Below are 22,859 nucleotides of genomic sequence, written 5' to 3' on the forward strand. Positions count from 1 at the left end.
TATATATATATAGTAACAAATTAAAATAAAATTTAATACAAAATTACAAGTTTGAGTAAGAAATCAAATATCTAAAAATCATATTATGAAAGTAAGTTAAGGATGTAATTCACGTTGAACTTGATTTGTGAGTCTAAATGTTATAGCATGTACGTGGCATTATGAACAAAATGACTTTAAGGGTTTTCCAACTTAGTAATCATGGTTTTCTAATGCACTCGTGTCATTTATATATTTATGTTCACGTCTAATTATGTTATAGTTTACAGTTCATATTTGATTTTATAGACTTAAACATTATTCCTAGTTATCTAATGTTAACTGTTTGTCCAAACATCTTGATTTAATCCATATTAAACAAACAAATCATTTTTAACTCTTTTTACAAGTTCAAAAACTACCAATAAATCTAAAGTGATAGACAATATTAAATCAGTTTGAATAAATAATGCAAACATACTATAAATATATTAAACCACAAAAATCATTCAATACATTATAAATCCTTAATTTAAAGAAGTTTAGTTTATAATGAGTTTTTGTTCAAACATGAAAATAACATAAAATAGTGGATATAACATTGTAGCTTGAATAATTAAAGAAATGAATAATCAAAGATGAAAACACAAAGCTTTATGCAACAACTATAACAACTCATCCTTCAACTTGTTTGCAAATTTTATTTTTTGAGCAACAATGCTTCATAGAAAAAGCTTCAATGGTGGATGATGATAGCAATACGAAAATGGCAGTTAAGGCTCTGATTAGGTCTAATTTGTTCTCTTATAATTCAGTGTTTATCTCCTATTTATAGGACATATGACTTTCTCTCTCTTCCTTTTATCTCCACTTTCGTCGTTTAGGTCAATAGGTGTTTTTTTGCGTGTAGATTTGAATTTTTTTTTTTGTGAATTTGAATTTTAAGTTGAAGAAACATGTATCTATGAGAATGAAAATATTAATTATGGACTTTATTTATTTTTAAATAATAAATAGAAACAATACCAGTCGTGATTGTTTATTTATTAATTTAAGTTAACAATGCCACGTCAACTTTTATTTGCCACCTCATTGATTTTGTAACGGTAATAATAGTATCATTGACCAAAAATGAAAATTTAGAATTTTGTAAATAAATTTAAACAAAAAAAATTTATAAAGACTAAAACAAAAAAACCTCTATAATTACAAGGACTAGATAGATATTTAAAATAACTCTTATTTTTATATCTCTCAAAATAAATTTATTAATAATAATCAATAAAAGACAATTTGGTGGGACATTATCTCGTGTATTTTTGGCATATGGTGGCCTTATACGTGCTAGCTTTCAATTGGTAGATAAGAAGTCAAGTCATTTGAAGTTTGATGATTAATCTTTGTATCATCCCAACTTTTTATGTAAACTATTATCAATATGTTTTTATTATTATTACTATTATTGTTATTATTAAAATTAGATAAATACATTAATCTATTTATGATCTATTAAAACAACATCTCAATTTTATGGAATGATATATTACACATTTATGTGTCACATCGTAACATTTGTGTCACGTATATTTTTATGTAACACTTTTCATATGTCTCTATAATTTATCTCGCCCTTTTTATTTCTCAATTTAACTTTTGCATCCCACATATCATCATATACATATGATGAAAATCCACACAAAGAAAAGCTCCTCAAAAACATAATTTTACCATCTTTCACTCTAACCAACTTTCAATGCTTGTTCATTTCTAACTTTGTATATCTAGATAAGTTGGTAACAAAATATATCCTACCTAATGTTATCTCATATAATAATTATTTTTATTTCTTCTTAAACTTTATTGGAGATCACACTTTAAATACAAAGTTAAATCAACAAAATCTTAATTTTATTTTAAGTTGTTTGTTCATTGACTCATAATTCATACAACCAAAAACGTGAGATTGTGTAACCTATTTAGTGACTTATTCAGTTGAGTTAAAACTTATGGTTTCTCAATCCTCACTTCAAGTATCAATGAGAAATGTGAGATTGTGTAACCTATTTAGTGACTTATTCAGTTGAGTTAAAACTTATGTTCATGTCATTTTATTTCTCCACTTAATTTTATTTATCTTCTATTTTTCCTCTTTTTTTATTTATGTCGTTCGGTTTTAATGTTATATGATTTCTCAATTCTCAATCTCAAATATGAGATCGTGTAACGTCTTTAGTGACTTCATCAACTAGGTCAAAACTTATGTTCAAAAAAATTATTTTCTCTACTTAATTTATCCATCTTCTATTTTTTTTTTCATGTCTTTTAGTTCTAATATAATATGGACAATTAATTTCTTAAATTTTTCTCACTACTTTCCAGATTAAATTTTCTATGTTTTCAATTTCTTTAACATTCAACGTTTAATTCATTGTTAGTTGATATGATTGCTTATCCACTTATACTTGAACTTAATAAATATCACTATCCTCTCTTTCTTATTTCCTTTCACAAACTTTAAAGCCCTCAACCATCTTCCCCATATGCGCCGCTCATACCGCCGCACAACCACCACTAGCCAACATTACTGCACAACCGTCATAGTTCAGAATCATCACTCATTACCAAACCACCACACAACCCCTTACTTATTTGGGCTATTTTTATCGAATAAATAAAAATTCAAAGAGTGGGGACTTATGTGGCCAACGAGGAGATTGATTTGAGTCTCTCAAAATTGAACTGATGTCGAATAAATTAAAATATAGAAACTGACTCAATACATCGTCATATTTACATAACAGGTCATCGATTAATTTGTTAAATTTTAGTCAAAATTTATGGAGATATTAATTTGTCCCTTAAATGGAATTGGTTTGGTGGACACTAAATTTAGATATTAAATTTTATTGTGAACTAAATTGAGTAAAATTAAAATTTTTAGTACCCATCAAATCTTTAGTCTAATTTTTCTTAATTTTTTTAGTTCGATTAATTGGTAGTGTATTTTTGCATTTTGTTTGTCTTAAAAAATAAGTAGAAACAACAACTAGATTTGTCCGTAGCAAGTCTTTTATATGCAAAGAGTACAGAATTGTATTTGAATTTTATTTTGTGTCAAATTTTATATTATTATGATATGCATATGTAATATCTATATTCCACATCTAGAATATTGTCTAAAATATTGGGGGAAATAATAAGTATTAACTAAAATATTATAATTAAAATTCATAAAAGTTATATAAATTTTTTAAAACTTCACATAATTCATGTATAGTCGACGAGTTGAGAAAGTTAGAGCTACAATTCACACAAGTTTTTAGAGTTTCACACAATTCAATCAAATAAAATATATCCACTTTACAATTTTCATCTTTGCCGAAAACTTTCTTCTTGAAAAATGCATCAATTTTCTTATGTTTATACATCGTATCACTCCTAAAAAAATACATAAATTACTAACACAACGCATTCAGATAAACAATTCATATTTATCAAGGTTATAACTCACATTCACTGAGTACAATAGTTCACAAATTCACAATCTCAAATCCACACTACACTAATAAGAAAAACAGTAAATAATTCACAATCACAAAATCACAATTTACACCCTAAAGTTCACAATCCCAATTCTCACACTAAAACTGTTCACAATTCACAAAGTCACAAAGACAATTCATACACTATTACTAGTTAATAATCTTAAACTAAAACAATCCACAATTTGCAAACAGTAAAGGAGGAAAATAGTTAGAGCTTGAAAAATATAAGAAGAAGACTGAGATAATATGAGGACCAAAACCAAGATGTGACGTTGGCGGCTAACTGTTGTGACTTAAAAATGAGACGGAGAAGTAGAGATAAAGAGACAGTGGCGGTGCTGGTTGCAGAGGATAGAGATTGGAGATGCGAAAGAGAGACATGTCGCATGGAGGCCATAGAGAATGGGAAAGATAAACGTCACATAGAAGACATCATGTGGAGGTCGGTCGACTGCCGCGAACGAGCGACTAAGAGGGGGAGGTGAGAGAAATTCACGGAGCAGGAAAAGAGAAAATCAAATCTAAGAAGAGAGTAGCAACAGAGAATTGAGAGAAGGGAGAGACTGAAAGAAATACAAGTTATGCCAAATGAAATGAGTTTCTCTAAAACATAAGAGTTTAGAGATATTTTAGTAAGTTATCACTATTATTTTAATAACCTATTATAGTTTATAAAATAAAAAATAAGGGATGATGTGGTCCTTGCCGACTCCGAGAAGATATGCCACGATGACGTCATCACACATGTCGAGTGTTCGTGTTGGAAATGATGATGATATTAATGGAAATGATGACATTAATAATGAGACCTAGTTTTGTTGTGAATTAAAAAATAAGGAAGTCTCACATATGAGGGATATCACACACTAGTAGTGTTTATAAGGTGGATGTATGGAACTTGGGGAGTTCCCGAATGGGTGCCCCAATTTTGTAAGTGGTATATTATCTTTTAATATATAAAAAATTAATAAATTATTATTTTTTATTTTAAATTAAATGAATGTTTGATACGTTGATTACGTAATTGATATTTTAAAAGTTGAATAAAAATTTAATGCAATTTTCGATTCATTTAATAGTTATTGTTTAAGTGCAATTTTATACTTTCGAGTTTTATGTCAAGAAATTGCAATAAGTTATTAGTTTTTCTTTTTTGGCAGAAAAAATGTTAAGAGTACATCATTGTTGTAAAACTATGTTGTTGTCACGTTGTTGCAAGTTATCTTAATTTATTTAGTCATATGAATTATTTTAGCTCATTCGCTTTTTGTTCTCTTTCGAAGAAAATTTATTTATCAATTTCTATTGTTGTAACTTGTAGGGATGAAATTATCTATTTTTAATTATTATTAGAAATTTAATTGTCTTTTTTAATTATGGTCGATATAGAAATTAAATTGTTTTAGTATATTTTTTCATAAAAGTAAAAAAATGATTTTTATTTTTGTCGCGGCCTAAAATTTCGAGTTTTCCTCGAATTCAATGGAGTTACCACCAAAATTTATTTTAAAATAGGGAAAATATTGGGAAACCCTTAAAAATAAAAAAAATAAAAAAAAATGGTTTAGAAACCAGATTTTGAGTTCGGGAGTCGATTATGCGTAGGGAAGGTATTAGCACCCTACGACATCCGCTAAAAAACGGTTACATTAATTGTTGTGCAAAATTATATCAACTTAACTATATTTATTTCTCTTTATTATTAAATATGGATATAAAATTATTTTTTATAAATATGATTTTCTTGAGATAAAAGCGTGTTTAAAAGAGTAAAAAAAAGTTTTTATTATTGTGCTTGACAAGAGTGTGATCTTGCTCCTACGTATCTCCCGGTGCGATGGAGAAATCAAAGCTATGTAGTTCTTAGTATAAAATGTGAATGTGTTGATTGCTTTTAAATAAATTGTATTTTTGTTATTTTAAAAAAAATTAATTTTGACAAACATAAATAACTAAACTTGCTTGATTTGAATAATTATCTTAAAATATGAATTTTAAGACGATCGAATTGTACAACTCGTGTTTCAAAATTCAAGGAGTAAAAAGATGTTACATCTAATTTAATCCTCTTAAGAATATTTTATTTTTTATTTTTAAATTGAATTTCAAAAAAAACAAATAGTTTAATTTGTATCTTAACAACTCCAAGATTAAATAATAATAATAATAATAATAATAATAATAATAATAATAATAATAATTAAATAAAATTTAAAAAAAAATAAGTTTTAGAGTTATCAAAATATATAATTTGTATTATGTAACTCCGAGATTAAAAGATTTTAATAATTTTTATGATTAATTTGTTTATGAATTTTTAGTTTATTAAATTATTTGTGATTATGAGATTTAGAACCATAAAATTGTCACAATTTGTGTTCTAATAACTCAAAGATTAAAAATATGTCACATCTAATTAACCTTACAATATCCGATTATAGTCTTATCTTTACCCTTTTAAAATAATAATAATAATAATAATAATAACTGATGTTAAAAATTAAATAAATTTAAAAAAATCTACGAAATAAGCTCTATAATAAACACTCATAAAAATAAAATAAACGGAAAAAAAAGTATAGACTTGTATTGTTATTTATTAAATAAATAATAAAATAATAAAAAAAAACCAGTTTAATAAAATAAAAACTATATACAAATTGTGAACTCCTTTAAATACTTTTTAGTGAATCAAATGATGAAAACATAACCCATTTAATATTAAATAGCATATTAATATCATTTATAAGTGAAATGAATTATTTTATTACTAATTAATTATTTTCATCATTATTTATATTAAATCCCTATTTATTTACCGGTGAATAGAAATAAGTCACGAATGGCAAGCCAGCCCATGACAAACTGTGAACAGCAACACGACACAACAGACCAGGCTGGCAATAGGACTCGCAAGTTTCAGAAATGAAAGGCAAGGCATGTAAAACATTTCATTTAAAATGGTAGAAAAAAAAAAAACAAAACAAATTTGAACTTTCCAAACACAATCCAAACCATCTCATACAAAATCAGAATACAAAATATCTCAGCCAAAATATCATTTATATACAAACAAGATTTCATCTTTCAACTAAATAATCTCTAGATTCGAAATATAAAGTTTGAAAAGCTAAGAAAATACATGTCTATTCAAATATGGAAGAGAGGCGGTGGTGCATGATATTGAAGACGGCGGTGGTGCACGGTTGTTGAAGTTGGAATGGCGGTGGAACACTCTATTTCTCTCTATTTTTTCTAGTTCTCTTAATACTCAAAACTGCCCTCCCCCTCTTTGATTTTTTGATCCCAATTTATAGCTTAAATAAGTGAATATCTATGTTCATTAGACAAATTCGAACTCTAGATCTTCTATTGTTTCGCACTAATTTTAGCTGGGTTTTACATTGTTTTTTTAACAATTTTTAAGCAAAGTATAATTAAGGAAATAATTTTTCTCTACCTTTTCTTTCTGTTGGTTTATAGGATGTTTATAGAAAGATGTTAAGAAAATGAAGAAAATAAAAGAATGTACGTTGAGAAGTGAAACAAATGCAAACAAAATAAAAATGTGTGTTGATTTTGCTAATGAGGTTGTGACAGTGTTTGAGAGTGGTTGGATTGAGTGTTGTGTTTGAGTGTGCTAGTCGATTGAGTGTTTGAGAGTGTTTGCAGTGCAATAAAATAAAATGGACATATCAAAAATAAAATAAAACAGTAAAATAAATAAATAGAATAAATAAATTGACAGAAAATAATAAAATAAAACTGTGAAAAAATAAAATGAATAAAAATTATTTAATTTAGAATTTTCTTTTTTATTTTATTTTATATTATTATTTTTAATACATACTCAAACTTAAGTTGTAAAATGATGATGTTTAGATTTTTTTTTTTTTAAAAAAAATGATTGTAAAATATTTAATAAACATATTATTGTATTTTATTCTTATTATTATTTCAAAATGATTTTTAATTATTCGGACAAAATTGAGGTACTACAATTTTTTCCAAAGACCAAATTAAATCTTATAATTTTTTTCAAACTTCACTCAAATTTTTATTAAAGAGCCAATTAATTTTAATTTTAAAATAATCCAAATACAATACATCTCTGCTATTTTTCTCTAAAGAAAAATATAATACACAGATCTACATCTTCTCATTTTAAATCAAATATAATATAATCATGTGGATCGTTTTACCATTAAAATATATTAAATCTCAGTTATATTTTGTTTTAAAATTGTACATTCAAATTATTTCAATGATAAAAAAAAAAAAAACATAATTCTTTAATATTTGATTCAAACACGCATTTATCGAAATCCATAATACAATTATCTTTAACACAATTTTCCATGAAAAACTTTTATTTGCTTAGCTTATAAATGTACAATATTATCATGCTTGTTGGTTGTGCGCCGTTTCCTTAATCGATAAGGGAATAAGATTGGACATATAAAGATCAACAACAAAAAAGGTGAAAACACATCAAAATCGTTTTTGATATATAGTAGATAAATTAATAGCAATTGAGAAAAGAAAGAGAATGGGAAAGAACATATATATGGTGGTCAATTTTAATATTCATATTGAGCTAATGACAGCCACATCATTGAGATGTTTATTGATTAAGGAAATAATGATGGGAACGTATGTTAGACGCATTTTTGGGGCAGTTTGTGTGACTATAGGATTGAGTGTGGCTGCTCAAACAAGTAACCTAAACGTATTTTGAATGCTTATCTGACCAAAACTCCAACTAGAAAAATTCCTCCAATTGCATCTTATTTTCACATATAGAATGTCTTTGTTGAATTTCATTTCAGGTGACACATACCAATCTTATTGCCTTTGACCTCAAGATACAACCAAATTTATTATTTTTATTTTACTTTTTCAACAATAATTTATTATTCTTTATCAACACGTATACCAACTTAGCTGCTGAATAAATATTGTCCCAGTATACCAACTTATTTGAACTCATGTGGACCATTCAATTTGAACACTTCCACCAATACCTATTTTATTTTCCCATTTTAATGTGTTGTTATATATATGAATGTTGCCTTGCTTTCTACGAGACTTGTTAATTAATTAATTACGGATGTTGTTGGATTAAGAAAGAGTTGAGGAATCGGTTAACTATTATCATATTTTCGTTTAAGTACGATATATTTGTGTTTAAATTCCTTAACAAAGAAAAGTATAAAATAAATAGACTAGTAAAAAATAGATAATGCATAAAAAATTTGTTTGGTTGATTGAGTGTGATTAAAAATCTTATAAATATTAGTATTTATAGACAAAACTAATTTTATTGACCACATGTTATGACATACGGGAAATTCGTAGCACATCTTGATCGACTTATATTTTTGATATGTCCTATTGATAATATTTGTGCGTGCACTTTCTTAAAACTATGTTTTTCGTGTTGATTGTTAGTAGTGTCAAAATTGTGGTAGATGAGTACAACCGTCAATTATATTACATTTTAATTTATTATCCAATTTCTGCGATCTTTATAGACCTATAAACTTAAAGAAAAATAAAAATCAAATGACCTATATTCGATTGTTTCTTACATGAGTTATCTTATTTCACTTAAACATAATTAAACTATCCTAGAATTTGATTGTTTGCTATTTTCATAAACAATTTATTTATTTTTAATCGGAAACAATACAAAATACAAAAATCATGCTCCATGCTTTTTCTCTTTTTCTTCTCCGATACACATCATCAAAGCTATGATGATCGCTTTTCCTTGTAGTTGTGGCTACTCCTATGGCTAGGGAAAGGGACTTATGTTTCCAGCTTAAGAAACTACATTAGCCTCATGAATGATTTACAAGCTTTTATTCAATGCTATGTAATCTTTTTCCACAATAATCTCTCTATTCATTATTATAAATAAAATAAATTATTCTAAAAATATTTAAAAAAAATAGTTATATGTAATTAACTTTTTAAATTTTATATAAAATATAAATCAAATTTATTAAAGTATCTATTTTTTATTTTTTGTTAAAAAAACTGTCTATTTTTATTTTTAAATATTCAAATATTTACATTTAATATTTTTAATTAAATAGAGGATATATTAAGAATTACAGAATAAATAGTTTAATAATTAAATTTTATTTATAATAATGCTCATAATTCAAAATATTTTTTAAAATATGTCAAAATAATAAATATAGCACTAAAAGTCTTCCAAGAATTAGCCAATTGTATGGCTAACATCGAAGAAGTACTATAAAAGAGGTCATAAATATGATCCTTGTTAATTTTTTTTTAATTAGAACTCCGTTAAAAATTTTTCATCGCTTTTATAAGCTAATTACTTAATATAAATATATCATTCAATTATGTAATTTAAATATGTCGATAATTATTTAGTTTAAATATGTTTTGTTTTGCTCTCTGTAAATCAAATGTAGAACTTTTACTTTTTAGTTATTGTAAACAAAGTTTTAGCTGTTAATCTTTGCAAATAAACAACTTTTCTAGAGATTGTGTTTTTGTGTTACTTTTGTTTGGAACTAGTCACTCTAATGTGTAGATTATTTTATTTTAGTCATTTCAACATGGATTATAAAAACTAAAATAAATAAAATTAAATATATTTTTGTTATATATAAAATATTAAAACTTTAATTTTAGTTCAATAAATTTAAGTTTAAAATTTATTTTCTATGTTCAAATTTCTATTTTTTTGACTTCTTCACTTGAGGGTTTTGCGCTTATATTTAGTTCATTATTTGTCAAAAAATCTAAATTTTTATGGGTGAAATCTTAATATTATAAATATATTTACAAAAAATTATTCAAAAGATACATATGAGTTTACTTAACAATATGACTAATAGAGACTAAACGTGCTAACATAAAATATTATCGGGCTAAAACTTTAAGAATTTTATTATAGAAATTAAAATTAAAATTTTAAATTTTATAGTGATTAAAAATATACTGCTCAAATAAATATTAAACATATATATTATAGAGACTATTTATGTTTAAGAACACGAAATTGATTACCTTGGGATTATAAGTTGATGTTGGTCCATTAACTTCTGGTACACCCCTTCTCCAATACAAAAGAGTAATACCTACAAAGGCACTATCGTGCTAAAGTAAGACAACATGATAGTAGAATTTAGTATTTTAGAGTTATGAAAGGTGTGTGTTATTTGAGAGGCGAACTCTCTTTATATATAGTACTTTTAGATCCTGAATTACTAGATAAATATTGATTCACTCATTCAAATCTGATCCTGATTTAAGAGTCGTTACAACTCAATCATGATAAGACTTACTGAGGGTTTTTCTTGACATGAGGAAAAATGTTATTATTGATATAATCGTCGTGACTTGTATTTAGGTGAGGATTGAAGACACTCACATGAACTCGTAAAATTAGTTGCCTTCATAGTTCAATGCTTTTTATTTACTTGAATTAAACTATTGAGTTCAAGATTAAAAGTGTATTCATTGTCGTTTCTTCTTCAACACCAAAGTACCATTGTTAGACATGTATTATCATTTAGGTCGTGATGTTGATTGGAAAATCGATTTTTAGATGACTTTATCTTCATTGTATTGTATGATGATAGTGATAATAGAGTTATTTTTATATGGTAAAAAATCAAATGAATAATACCTTAACCACACACTTAAAAGAAACACTTTTTTCAAACATGACCAAAAAGTAAAATTAATTTTTTATTATTATTAGAAACAAACTTATTTTTTATGTGTGTTAAATATTGTGCATTTGTCCTTGTGACCGTATAAGACTTAGTGATAATAATGCCAGAAAAATTGGTTGGTATTTGGTGAGGGAGTGGCCACAACAACTCCAACACCGCCCACATCAATCGAGTGTTTTTTAGTTAGACAAAGGATAACTATTAAAGGGATTGGATATTTTTAATGACAATCAATATATTTGTGACAATAACTGTTTTTTTTTTTTTCAATTAGAAATTAAAAAGTTAATTTAAAAATGAGATTCAAAGTAAAACTTGAATCAAACAAAAACTGATTATGATTTTTAAAACATAAGACAAAAAACACTCTAAACAGGGTCTAATAATTTAATAGGTGTGTTTGTTTGAACTTAAATAAAAAATATTTTTAGTTTATAAAATTTATAGATTATTTTTTTCAGATTTGTTTAAAAAATATTATTATTTTTCTGATTGTTTATTATCATAAAAATGATTTTTTTTAAATAAATTTAAATCTATTTATATACAATTTTATAAAATAATTTTTAAACTATAAAATTATCATTCAGGACATGACTTTTCTAAATACATTAATTTCTCTCTTTTCTAAAATTATCATAAATATGTTGTCATAGTTTTATTATTCATAGTCATTAATATTATTGTTAATAAACAATTGAAATATTTTAAATTGGTCACTTCAAAATTTATTACTGTAATTCATTTCTTAGACCCATTTCAAAATTAATTAATGTACCTTAATTATTAATAAAAAAAAACAATAAATAAACTCACAAAAGCATAAATAAATTTGTATCAACATATGAATAAGGAAAGATAAAATGATTCAAATAAAAGTAATAGAAACAACAAAAAAGCGATGTGGAGAAATCGAAAAGGAGAAGAAAATTTACTTGATGAAAACCTATATCAGAGTCGGGAAGAGAAAATCCAGTAAAAATCGATAGAGGACAATTTCAAATTTTTCAAAAAGGGTTAGTGAGTTAAGTTACGTGTTTTTAAATTAAGTGATATATTTCTCTCTCATCTATCGCAAATGAGATTGTGAGTAGACATGGCAATGGGGCGTGGCGGGGCGAATTCTGCCTTCCCCACCCCCACACCCAACTAATTGGAGAAAACTCGCATCCACTCCCGTTTTTAGCGGATATAAAATTTAGACTTCTATCACCGTCCGCAACGGGTTTCAAGTTTTCCCGCCCACACCCGCACCCATTCATATATATAAAACTACAAATTTTAAAATCATATTTATTATAATTATTATTAGACAATAATAAAATAAAATATTTTTTATAGAGATGACATTATAATTTTTAATATTTAAAAAAATATTAAGTATATTCAATATGTACATGTATATAAAATTTAAAAATTACAATAATATTACTAGTGGGGCGGATTCGGGTGCGGGGTGGATATCAACACACCTGTCTCCGCCCTAGAATTTTAATTTCGGAGAAAATCCGCACCTGCACTCAATCAAAACGAGTTTTTCCCGCCCAAATCAAGACAATTTCGGATGGGTACTCGCCAGTGCAGGTTATGTTGTCATCCATAATTATGAGAAACTACTATTTTTAGTCAAAAATAACACTTTTAAAAAAATGATTTTTGATTTGAAAAAATCTGAAACAAACATATCCATATCTTTTACAATACAATGGATTATATTTTAACTTATATTGTTGATATACAAATTTATAAAATGATTTGAAAAAGATATTGGGTGCGTTTGTTTCATACTTTTTTATGAAAAAATTTATTTTTTAAGTCAAAAATCATTTTGTAACATTTGAAGGGTGTTTGTTTAAGATTTTTTAAGACTAAAAATGAAAAGCTACAAATCGTATCTTCTTACATTTGCCTCTTGCGATAGATGAGAGAGAAAAATGAAACACACTTGAAAAATACAGAACCTAACTCAACTTAATAATATATGACTTCCACAAAATAGACTTTACCCATTAATTTAGATCGCGAGATTCATTCCAATCCAATATAAAATATTCAACTTAATAATTTTGAGATTCAAACTTCTATACAAAGGTTAGATTTCAAACCATACGACTTCCGCCAAATAGACTTTACCCGTCAATCCACTTCATATGTTGGCTATTTATTTGGAAATCATAATATATTTGATATAAGAATGATGCTATATTGTCTATATACACCTATTAAAAATGAAAACTTTAGAGGGTCATAATACCACCCATTCTTTAAAAGATCCGCCGCTGAGGGGCAGTGAATGGTGCTTGGTAGCAAAATAGAAAATCAAGCACTAGCGGTGGTAATAGGTGCTTGGTGGCGAAAAAGTTTAGTCTTGGCAATGATATATGCAGAGTATATTTCGGCTCTTAATCAATTGATCACACTTTTAAATAAAAATATTTAAGTTATCCAATTTTGCTTTTATTCTCTTTTGGATGTTAAGTTCAACAAAACATAGGATGACCGATTTGAGCAATTTATTTGGCATTTTTTTTTATGTGAATAAATGTATAAATATTGTAGTTTATGTGTCTAACGTATTTAAGTGGAGAGACTATTTTGAAATAAAGACAGTCACCAAAAAAAAAAAAGAGAAAAGTAAACTTTATTCTCGATTTTGTTAAATTAGTCTAAAAAAATTATCGATTGCACATTTCTTAATTGTTGGATCAAACTGATTTTTAGACAGTAAGTTCGCAATATTCAGATCTTCGTTTTTAAACAGTCAGATCGGCGAAAAGATGTATGAAGAGGAAGGAACCGTGCTCGTACAACAGCCGGTTTTTAAGTATTTTTATTTTTCTTGCTTTTCATTTGTAAGCTTTAGTGAATTGTTATTTTAACTGGTTGTAGACACAATTTGTGTGTAATTTTGAGACTCTCTTTTACCCTTATTTGATTATAGTGAAGCTATTTATTTAGTCTGGACGTCCCATGATTCTTTGTAGTTAAGATGAGTAGTTATGTAAAATAAATTATTTATATATTAATTATTATATTTTTTTATATGTGTACAAAAATGTTAAACGACACTCATTATAAGACATGGAAAATATCTTTTAACCGTGATAACATAAAATATAATATTATCGTCGATTTGTTGGTTAAGTGTGTTAAGTATGTAACTCATAATGATCATTAGAGTTGTTAAAAACACAAGAAGTTAGTTAGAAGTGGTTAAATGGAGGTTTGACATATTCCTCTTGAAACATGGAGTCTATGTCAAAAGGGCAATAAAACTGCCTACACTACTGATATATCTCTATGTTGATGACTTGTTAGTAACTGGTTGTGATGACGCAAAACTAGATTAGTTCAAAGCTAGAATGAAATAAGAGTTTGAGATGACAGATTTGAGAATATTGTCTTACTTCCTATTAATTGAGTCTGTTACTATAAAGAATGAAGTGTTCATGCACTAGAAGAAGTATGCCACTGATGTATTGAAGAGGTTTAACATGCAAGACCACAATGGCACAAGTATTCCTTCAGAACAGGACTGACATTATCAAAATAAGGAGATGATGAACTGGTTGGTCCCACAATGTTCAAGCAAATGTTCACAACAAGAATTCATTGAATTTGTGAGAGCCAAAAACCCTTAAAAAGGAGGGGAAACAACCACATTGTGGCGGCCTTAGGCAGCCACAAATAAGGTGATCACAAACATTTGTGGCGGCCAAAACTGCCACAAAATTTGAAATTTTCGTTGCCATTTGTGAAGGCAAAGGCCGCCACAAAGGTTAAAGCTGAATTTAAAAATTAAGTTTTTATGGGGACTCAGGCAGCCACAAATGTCTCCCTTTGTGAGGGCTTAGTCTGCCACAAAAGATGAAACGGATTAAAAAATAAATATTTTGTGAAGGTTTAGGCCGCCACAAAATTTTAACTTTATTAATAAAATAATTTTATTAAATTCGAAATTAATATTAAAAATTGTTATTATATATAATAAATTAATATCAATCTAAATTTAAAATATAATATTACAATTTAATTAAAATTTATATTAAATTTAAAATATAATATTTAAATTTAAATTAAATATATTATATATAATAAACTAATATCAATATAAATTAAAAATTTAAATTTAAATTTAAAATATAATATTACAATTTAATTAAAATTAAAATTAAATTTAGATTTAAATTAAATGTAATTTTAAAAATTAAAATAACTATTATATATAAAAATATAATATTAATATTAATTAAAGTAATTACTACCAAACCAAATATATAATATAAACTTACCAAAATTATAGATAGTAAAGAAAAAGCTTGGAGAAATAGTTTTTATAGAGAGAAAGTGGAGATAAAATTTAGAAAGAAAATTTAGAGAGAAGGTATAAGTAAAAAATGTTAAGAGGAGTGAAGTGATATTTATAGAAAATTATTGATCATTTGTGGCAGCCAAAGCAGCCGCAAAATCCAATGGTACAATGGGCATTTATGGCGGCTTTAACGGTCAGAAAATAAGGAATTTGTGGTGGCCTGGACGACCACAAATTGCAACGGAACAATGGGCATTTGTGGCGGCCTTTACAGCCATAAAGTGCACTGACCAATGATTTTGTGGCTGAAAAAACCTCACAAAGGACTCCAATTTCAACTGAATTTTGTGGCTGCCTAAGCCCTCACAAAATGACAACGTTATGATTTGTATTTGTAGTGGTTTTTTCAGCCACAAATAAAGACCAATTTGAATTTTTATATTTGTGTAACTTATTTTCATCTCTTAATAAAACTATGCGTCAATTTATATTAAATAAAATATTTAATTTATATAGATTGTCGATGTAAATATAATCACAATAGTTAAATCATCATGAATATTTAATTTTTATTAAAATCATACTTAAAGTAATTTTATGAATAGTTATAATATATTAATAATATACATTTGTATTGTTAGTGTATAATTATTAAACTTTTAAATAAAAAGTTTTTTTAATTTTTTTAAAATATATATATAATTTCAATTAAATTTACTAAATTACTTTTTAAAGTTTATTTAATTTTTTAGTATTCAAGTTTACTTCTATTAGATTCTTACAATTTTAAATCTTCTTTCAATTTTACTTTCATAAATACATACAGTTAATTTTTTCGAAAAAGGGAAAAGTAAACCGGTTAAGTAAAATACGAACAAAGCTAAAGCTGCATATTATCGAGATCATATCTGATCTATCACTGCCTCATTTACTCATCTATGTCACATCCGTAACAATTTATCTCTCCATGTCTCAATTTTCCCTTTTCTTTCCTTTTCCTTATTCAAATGAGTAGACACCTTTCATTAATGATCCATCATATCATATATTAATAGTGTTTCAAAACTCTATCGCTAATTAACACAATCATCAAAAATATTCTTTATATATAATTTATTTGATAAATAAAAAATACAATTTTTAAAAAATATTTATTATTTAAATTGATAATGTTTGATAATTTTCATAATACAACGTCCATTCAGTAATTAGGGAATAATCAAATTTCGGAATATACAACAACAAATACTACTTACAATACCCTTTACAAAATAATAAACCCATAACTATTTTCCATTGAACCCACTTTTCTGAAATAAAAAACCCCCCAACCTTCCCTTTCTTTTCTCTCCTGTCACTGTTTCTTCGCCTCCACTTCTCGCGACACCAGACCACGAAAACACACTTTCAACTACCACTCATCTTCTTCTTTCTCCAATTCTTAATAAATGAAATGGAAAATCAAAACAAAAGACCCTCAAAAAACAGAGGTTACTATGTTAAAATGAAACTCATGCACAAACATGGTAGACCTCAACAAGAAAAAAACTTCTTTATTAAATATTACAAATATGTTCTTTGGCTTTCACTTTCTTTCTATTTCTTCTCCTCTTACCTCATCAACAACAACAACATAAAACACCCCAAAACAACTACAACACATATCTCAATATCACTTTCTCAATCCTTTTCAACCAACAAAACTAAATCTCATTTGAAAAATCTTAAATTGTTTATCTACGATCTTCCACCAAACTACAACACAAATTGGCTTTCAAATGAAAGATGCAGCACTCATTTATTTGCTTCAGAAGTTGCTATTCACAGAGCTTTATTAACAAGTGATGTTCGAACTTTTGACCCTTATGAAGCTGATTTCTTCTTCGTACCCGTTTACGTTTCGTGCAATTTCAGCACCGTTAATGGGTTCCCCGCGATTGGTCACGCGCGTTCCTTACTTTCTTCAGCAGTGAAACTTATTTCGTCGGAATACCCTTTTTGGAACCGAAGCAGAGGTTCTGACCATGTTTTCGTAGCATCTCACGATTTCGGTTCTTGTTTTCACACCCTCGTATGTTTATTAACAACTTCATGTTATGTTAAACATGTTTTTTATTTGAATCTGTATTGAATGATTTTTTTTTTTTGATTGTGAAGGAGGACGTGGCGATGAAAGATGGGGTACCTGAAATTATGAAGAAATCGATTGTGTTACAAACGTTTGGTGTTAATTACGATCATCCGTGTCAGAAAGTTGAGCATGTTGTGATACCGCCGTATGTTTCGCCGGAAAGTATACGGAATACGATGGTTAATTTTCCGGTGAACGGACGGCGAGATATTTGGGTTTTCTTCCGGGGGAAAATGGAGGTTCATCCTAAGAACGTTAGTGGAAGATTTTACAGCAAGTAATAATTGTTTTAATTTTAATTAATATCTCTAATGAAATTTGTGATTTTGCAAATTTTGTATTTTTTAATTTGTGATGAATTTACGGTGTTGTCCTTGAAGGAAAGTGCGAACGGTGATATGGAAAAAGTTCAACGGTGACCGGAGATTTTACTTACGGAGGCATAGGTTTCCCGGTTACCAGTCAGAGATTGCACGTTCAGTGTTTTGTTTATGTCCTTTGGGGTGGGCCCCATGGAGTCCAAGGCTTGTTGAATCTGTTGCTTTGGGTTGCGTGCCGGTTATTATAGCCGATGGTATCCGGTTGCCGTTTTCATCCGCCGTGAAGTGGTCGGAAATATCGGTCACGGTGGCGGAGAGGGATGTCTGGAATCTGGCGGAGATTTTGGAACAAGTGGCGGCGACTAACCTGAGTGCCATTCAAAGGAAGTTGTGGGACCCACAAACAAGAAAGGCCCTTCTTTTTAATAGTAGGGTCCAGGAAGGTGATGCCACGTGGCAGGTTCTTTTGTATTTGAGTGAAAAGCTGGATAGGTCTTATAGGAGTTCAAGGGTTTCACGCCAATTAGATTTTGACACGTAATGGGTTTGAGTTTAACATTATGTTGGTTCCACAACGTGGGGTTTGAGCAGTGACCACCTACACACGTAGATTTCACGAACATATGATGGGCCCTACTTTGAGTACATGAATGGTGACGTGGCTGATATTGATTCGATGGCCGTGCGGTTTGGAAGAGGAGAAATGAATTTAATCTTGTGATTTATGTACATGGACATAGTTTTGATTAATCATCATGCAAATCCAAATGTTGATGGAGGGTGGATTTTGTAAAATCATTTTTGGTTGTAAATAAAAAGAAATATATAATAATATAAATAATGAAAGGAATAGTCAATTTATTGGATTCTGGATAAAATTTAATTGATGTTAACTCGAAAACGGGTAAAGGTAGTGTGAGGTGGGTGAGAAAAGGTTTAGAAAAACGGAGATAAAAGTGGGAAAGGGTTGAAGAGAAATGATGAATGAGAATGGAGAGAAATAGAGGAAGAGGAGGGAAATGTGGGAAGTGGGGGTGTCAGAAACTTTATGATGGTAGTAATTTGAATAGTGTATTTGCAATTGCAAAGTAAATGGGGTGTCAGTGGTCACGGATACGGTATGGGGTTGTCAAAATCAATGCTTGGAAAAATGGAAAGCATCGAACCATTGGCATGGACTGTCTATATTGTTTCTATTCATGGGACTCATTTCATATATGTGTCCTGTTTTTCACTCTCTTTCTTCTTTCTTTACATCTGCATCAGATAATTACTAAACTAGTTTCACCTTCATTAATAGAACCAGGCTAAATATCAAATCACTGAGGTTGATCATTGTTCGAGTATGAGTAGTAGGTTTAGATTTAATTTTTTTTATGTGTATCTTTGCAGGTTATGTGGTATCTCTGTTTTTTATATATATATCTTTTTTTTTTTAAATCATTAAAATACCTTTTAATTTGATTGATGCAGTAGAATGTTGCAGTTTGGAGATGGCACCATGTATAATATTTTAATTTTTTATTTATTTTAATAATTGAATAATTGTTAATTTGATAACTTAAAAATAATAAAAAATATTTTCAAAAATAGAATTAAATAAAATATGTTAAATTTGAAGAAAAAAATACGGTTAAATAAAAGTGTCAAAATAAATAAAATAACGTGTTATATTATTTTAATAATTTTTTTTTTATTTTATAGATAAATTTATATTATTTTAATAGTTCCTTTCTATATTACAAATAAATTAATAACTTAATTTTATTTTGTTAACAACTCTTTCATTTGTTCTTTGAATCTAAAAAAAATTGATTATAACTAAAAAAAGTAAATTATATTAATAAAATTAAATAAACTATATTAAATTGAAGAAAAAATATATTAAAATTAATGCGGTTAAATAAATATGCTATTAACTTAATTTTATTTAGTTGTTAATAAAATATAATTAAATTGTTAATTTATCTGTTATGCAAAATAGAAAAAAAAATTTATTAAAATAATATAAATTTATCAACAAAATAAGAGGACTAATTAAAATAATATAATTTATTTAATTTTATTAATTTTTTTTAATTTTTAATTTATTAAATTAATAATTATTTAATTGTTAAAATTAAAATCTTGTCTATGATGGCATCAATTTCTTACTGCATCCAAAAAATTGGACGGAAAATGAGATGCAACCTCCTGACTGTGAAAATAAAATAGAACATTGTGATATATTATTTTTATGATGGAATATTTTGGTAATTTAAAAAAAAAAATAAAGATATATATATATATATCTCGATGGTGTAATAATTCAGTAAAATTAAGAGACTCGTATTCAAAAAAATTAAATTTTTATACGTAAATTTAAATGAAGGGTTATATATATTGGAGTAATTAAGGGTTTATTTGCCTCAGAATCACTCGATACTCAGATTTATTCACATTTAGAGCATCTTCAACGGTGAACTCAATATGAGTTCTTTAGATAGGTCCATTGTGCCACGTTATCTTGAAGCAATTCACTCATTTTCTACTCCAACCGTGAACTCAACATGATTCAAGTTCTACTATACCACATCACCCTAAATCAACTCATTCATTTTTTACGGTTTAACTTTTAAAAAATCATATTATATTCTATTACTTTAATTTATACATTAATATTTAATTTTATTATAACTTAAAATTTTAATTTAAATATTCTAATTAATATTATTATACATTATTTTAATTTAAAATATAAATTTAAAATTAAAATAAAATTGTGAAGAAAAAGTATGAGTATCAAATTATTCCTATTAATGAGCTAACAATCGTAATTAAAGGAAAAAAAAAGGCTAGCGGTGGTATATTAACTAAAAAAATGCTAATGGTTATAAAATTATTATTATTTAATAAATTAAAAAGAAGTTAACGCCTATAAATTAATAAAAAATTATAAATTTATTATTACTAATAAATTAATAAAAAATATCGGTTATAATTTTATTATTATTAAATTATGAAGCACCGTTCCTTCCTGACAGTACCGTGATCAAACTTTGACACAATTCTAACGGTGAACCCACAAAAAACTGAAAGTTAAATAATTATACGGACGAACTCATTTTAACTGCCGTTGGAGATGCTCTTGTATTACCCGCTATACTCGATCTACCTGTCAAATTATTTTATAAGAATAACTCGACTATGGTTTGGTCAACTGATTTTATTCGGTCTTACAAATGACATGATTTTTAATTAAAAAAGCTGTGTACTTATTGAATTTTTTTAATACATTTTCACATCACTCTTCTTCAACCATATCAGACATCACTAGTTTATCCACTTTTCCTTATTTAGTTCTTTCTTCATTTACATCTTTCTCTTTCTCTAGTACTCTCTTCATGTGGCACAAGGAGAATGATTTTTTATTTTATTTATAAAAACATGTAATTATACGTTTTATTGAATCAAAATAATATTTCTTTTAAGATGTTTTGTTTAGCAAACAAGCATAGATCATTCATAATATAATAATTCATTGAAAATCATGTTATGCTTCCCAATCCAAATTATAAAAGATAATGTTATGCATCCCAATTCAAATAATAAAATATATTTAATTCTTAAATTTTAACCAATTGACAAACATGAGTATTGTTAAATTAGATGTTTTATTTTGAATTTGAACTGAAATTTTATAATGATGTGAATTAATAATAGTGAAATTTATTATTTTATTCAAAATAAAATAAAATTAATATTTTAATATATTATTATTATTTTGTTGCTAAGTTAAAAGAAAACGAACTAAGATGTGATATGTGTTGAGAAAATTCTAAATGGTGGCGGCATAGATGTTAACTTTTATTGCCTATTCTCTTGAGCTTTTTTGTGTATACGATAAAGTTGTTATAATTAGAGTGAGTTGCTGTAAATTTTAAAAATTATGAGTTGTACTTTTTTGCAAAAACATAAGTTCATTTTGATTCCGACAATGTTAGCATGATACTAAATATTTGTTTAGATAGATTAAATAAGATGGAATATAATTATTTTCAGATTTAGTGTTGTATCTTTTTGTCAATTTAAAAATATTATTATTTATATGAAGGTTATTTTAAAATAAATTGTCTACAAAAAATAGTTTATTTTGTCGATCAATAATTTGATTTGATGAAAATAAAAAATATATAATAAAATAAAGTGATATGATATCACATTACATTGTTTGAATATTTAAAAGATGAGTGGAATTGAGTGGTACATAATAAAATCTATTCCATCGTATTTTAACAACAAAAGACACAGACTCAACCATTATTCTTACCTATGTGTCATCAGTCATCACCATTTTCTCCGTTAGAATCCCAACAAATACTTCACTTTTTGTTTTTGATAAGCGACATAATTTTAATTAAAAACCAGACCATATATTTTTCTATTAAACGCATTGGTTTTTTTGTTAGCAAAATGTTATGATTTTATATGAAACATAAACAGTTTTTTTTTTAAACTAAAAATAATATTCATTCATTTAAATTTTAAATGATTAAATTATGTCGATAAAAAAATATAATTTAAAATAGTTAAAATAAAAAAGGAATTAGTCTTTTAAAAAACTCAAAACATCTACAAATATGACAAAATTGAAGTGTCCAAATAACTATGTATTTAAAGCTGTAACGTCGAAGATACTAAAATTATTGGTTGTGTTTGTATTGTTTGTATTAAATTGAAACTAATACAAATCAAATGAACCTCAAAACAAAATAGGAAATTAAAACGTCGCATCTACACCGAAAATAAAAAACAACTTAGCACTAAAACAATGAACTCACAAATATATATATATATATATATATATATATA

General features: G+C 26.8%; 1 protein-coding gene across 1 annotated transcript; it reads left to right on the plus strand.

The window, feature by feature from the left end:
* Positions 1–16,845: 16,845 nt before the first annotated feature.
* On the plus strand, positions 16,846–19,242 carry LOC101508689 (probable glucuronoxylan glucuronosyltransferase IRX7). Its single transcript, XM_004506008.4, has 3 exons — positions 16,846–17,628; positions 17,715–17,965; positions 18,069–19,242. Exons 1-3 carry the CDS (start codon positions 17,011–17,013, stop codon positions 18,547–18,549), a joined length of 1,350 nt encoding a protein of 449 aa, XP_004506065.1. The 5' UTR covers positions 16,846–17,010; the 3' UTR covers positions 18,550–19,242.
* Positions 19,243–22,859: the final 3,617 nt, after the last annotated feature.

Source organism: Cicer arietinum, chromosome 6 (genome assembly GCF_000331145.2).
Source record: "Cicer arietinum cultivar CDC Frontier isolate Library 1 chromosome 6, Cicar.CDCFrontier_v2.0, whole genome shotgun sequence".
NCBI lineage: Eukaryota > Viridiplantae > Streptophyta > Magnoliopsida > Fabales > Fabaceae > Cicer > Cicer arietinum.

Excerpts from the sequence above, each read along its gene's own strand:
- LOC101508689 (XM_004506008.4), top strand. The coding sequence starts at position 17,011 with ATGGAAAATCAAAACAAAAGACCCTCAAAAAACAGAGGTTACTATGTT. Across the intron at positions 17,629-17,714 it reads GTTCTTGTTTTCACACCCTC|GAGGACGTGGCGATGAAAGA; the intron begins GTATGTTTATTA and ends TTGATTGTGAAG. Across the intron at positions 17,966-18,068 it reads AGTGGAAGATTTTACAGCAA|GAAAGTGCGAACGGTGATAT; the intron begins GTAATAATTGTT and ends TTGTCCTTGAAG.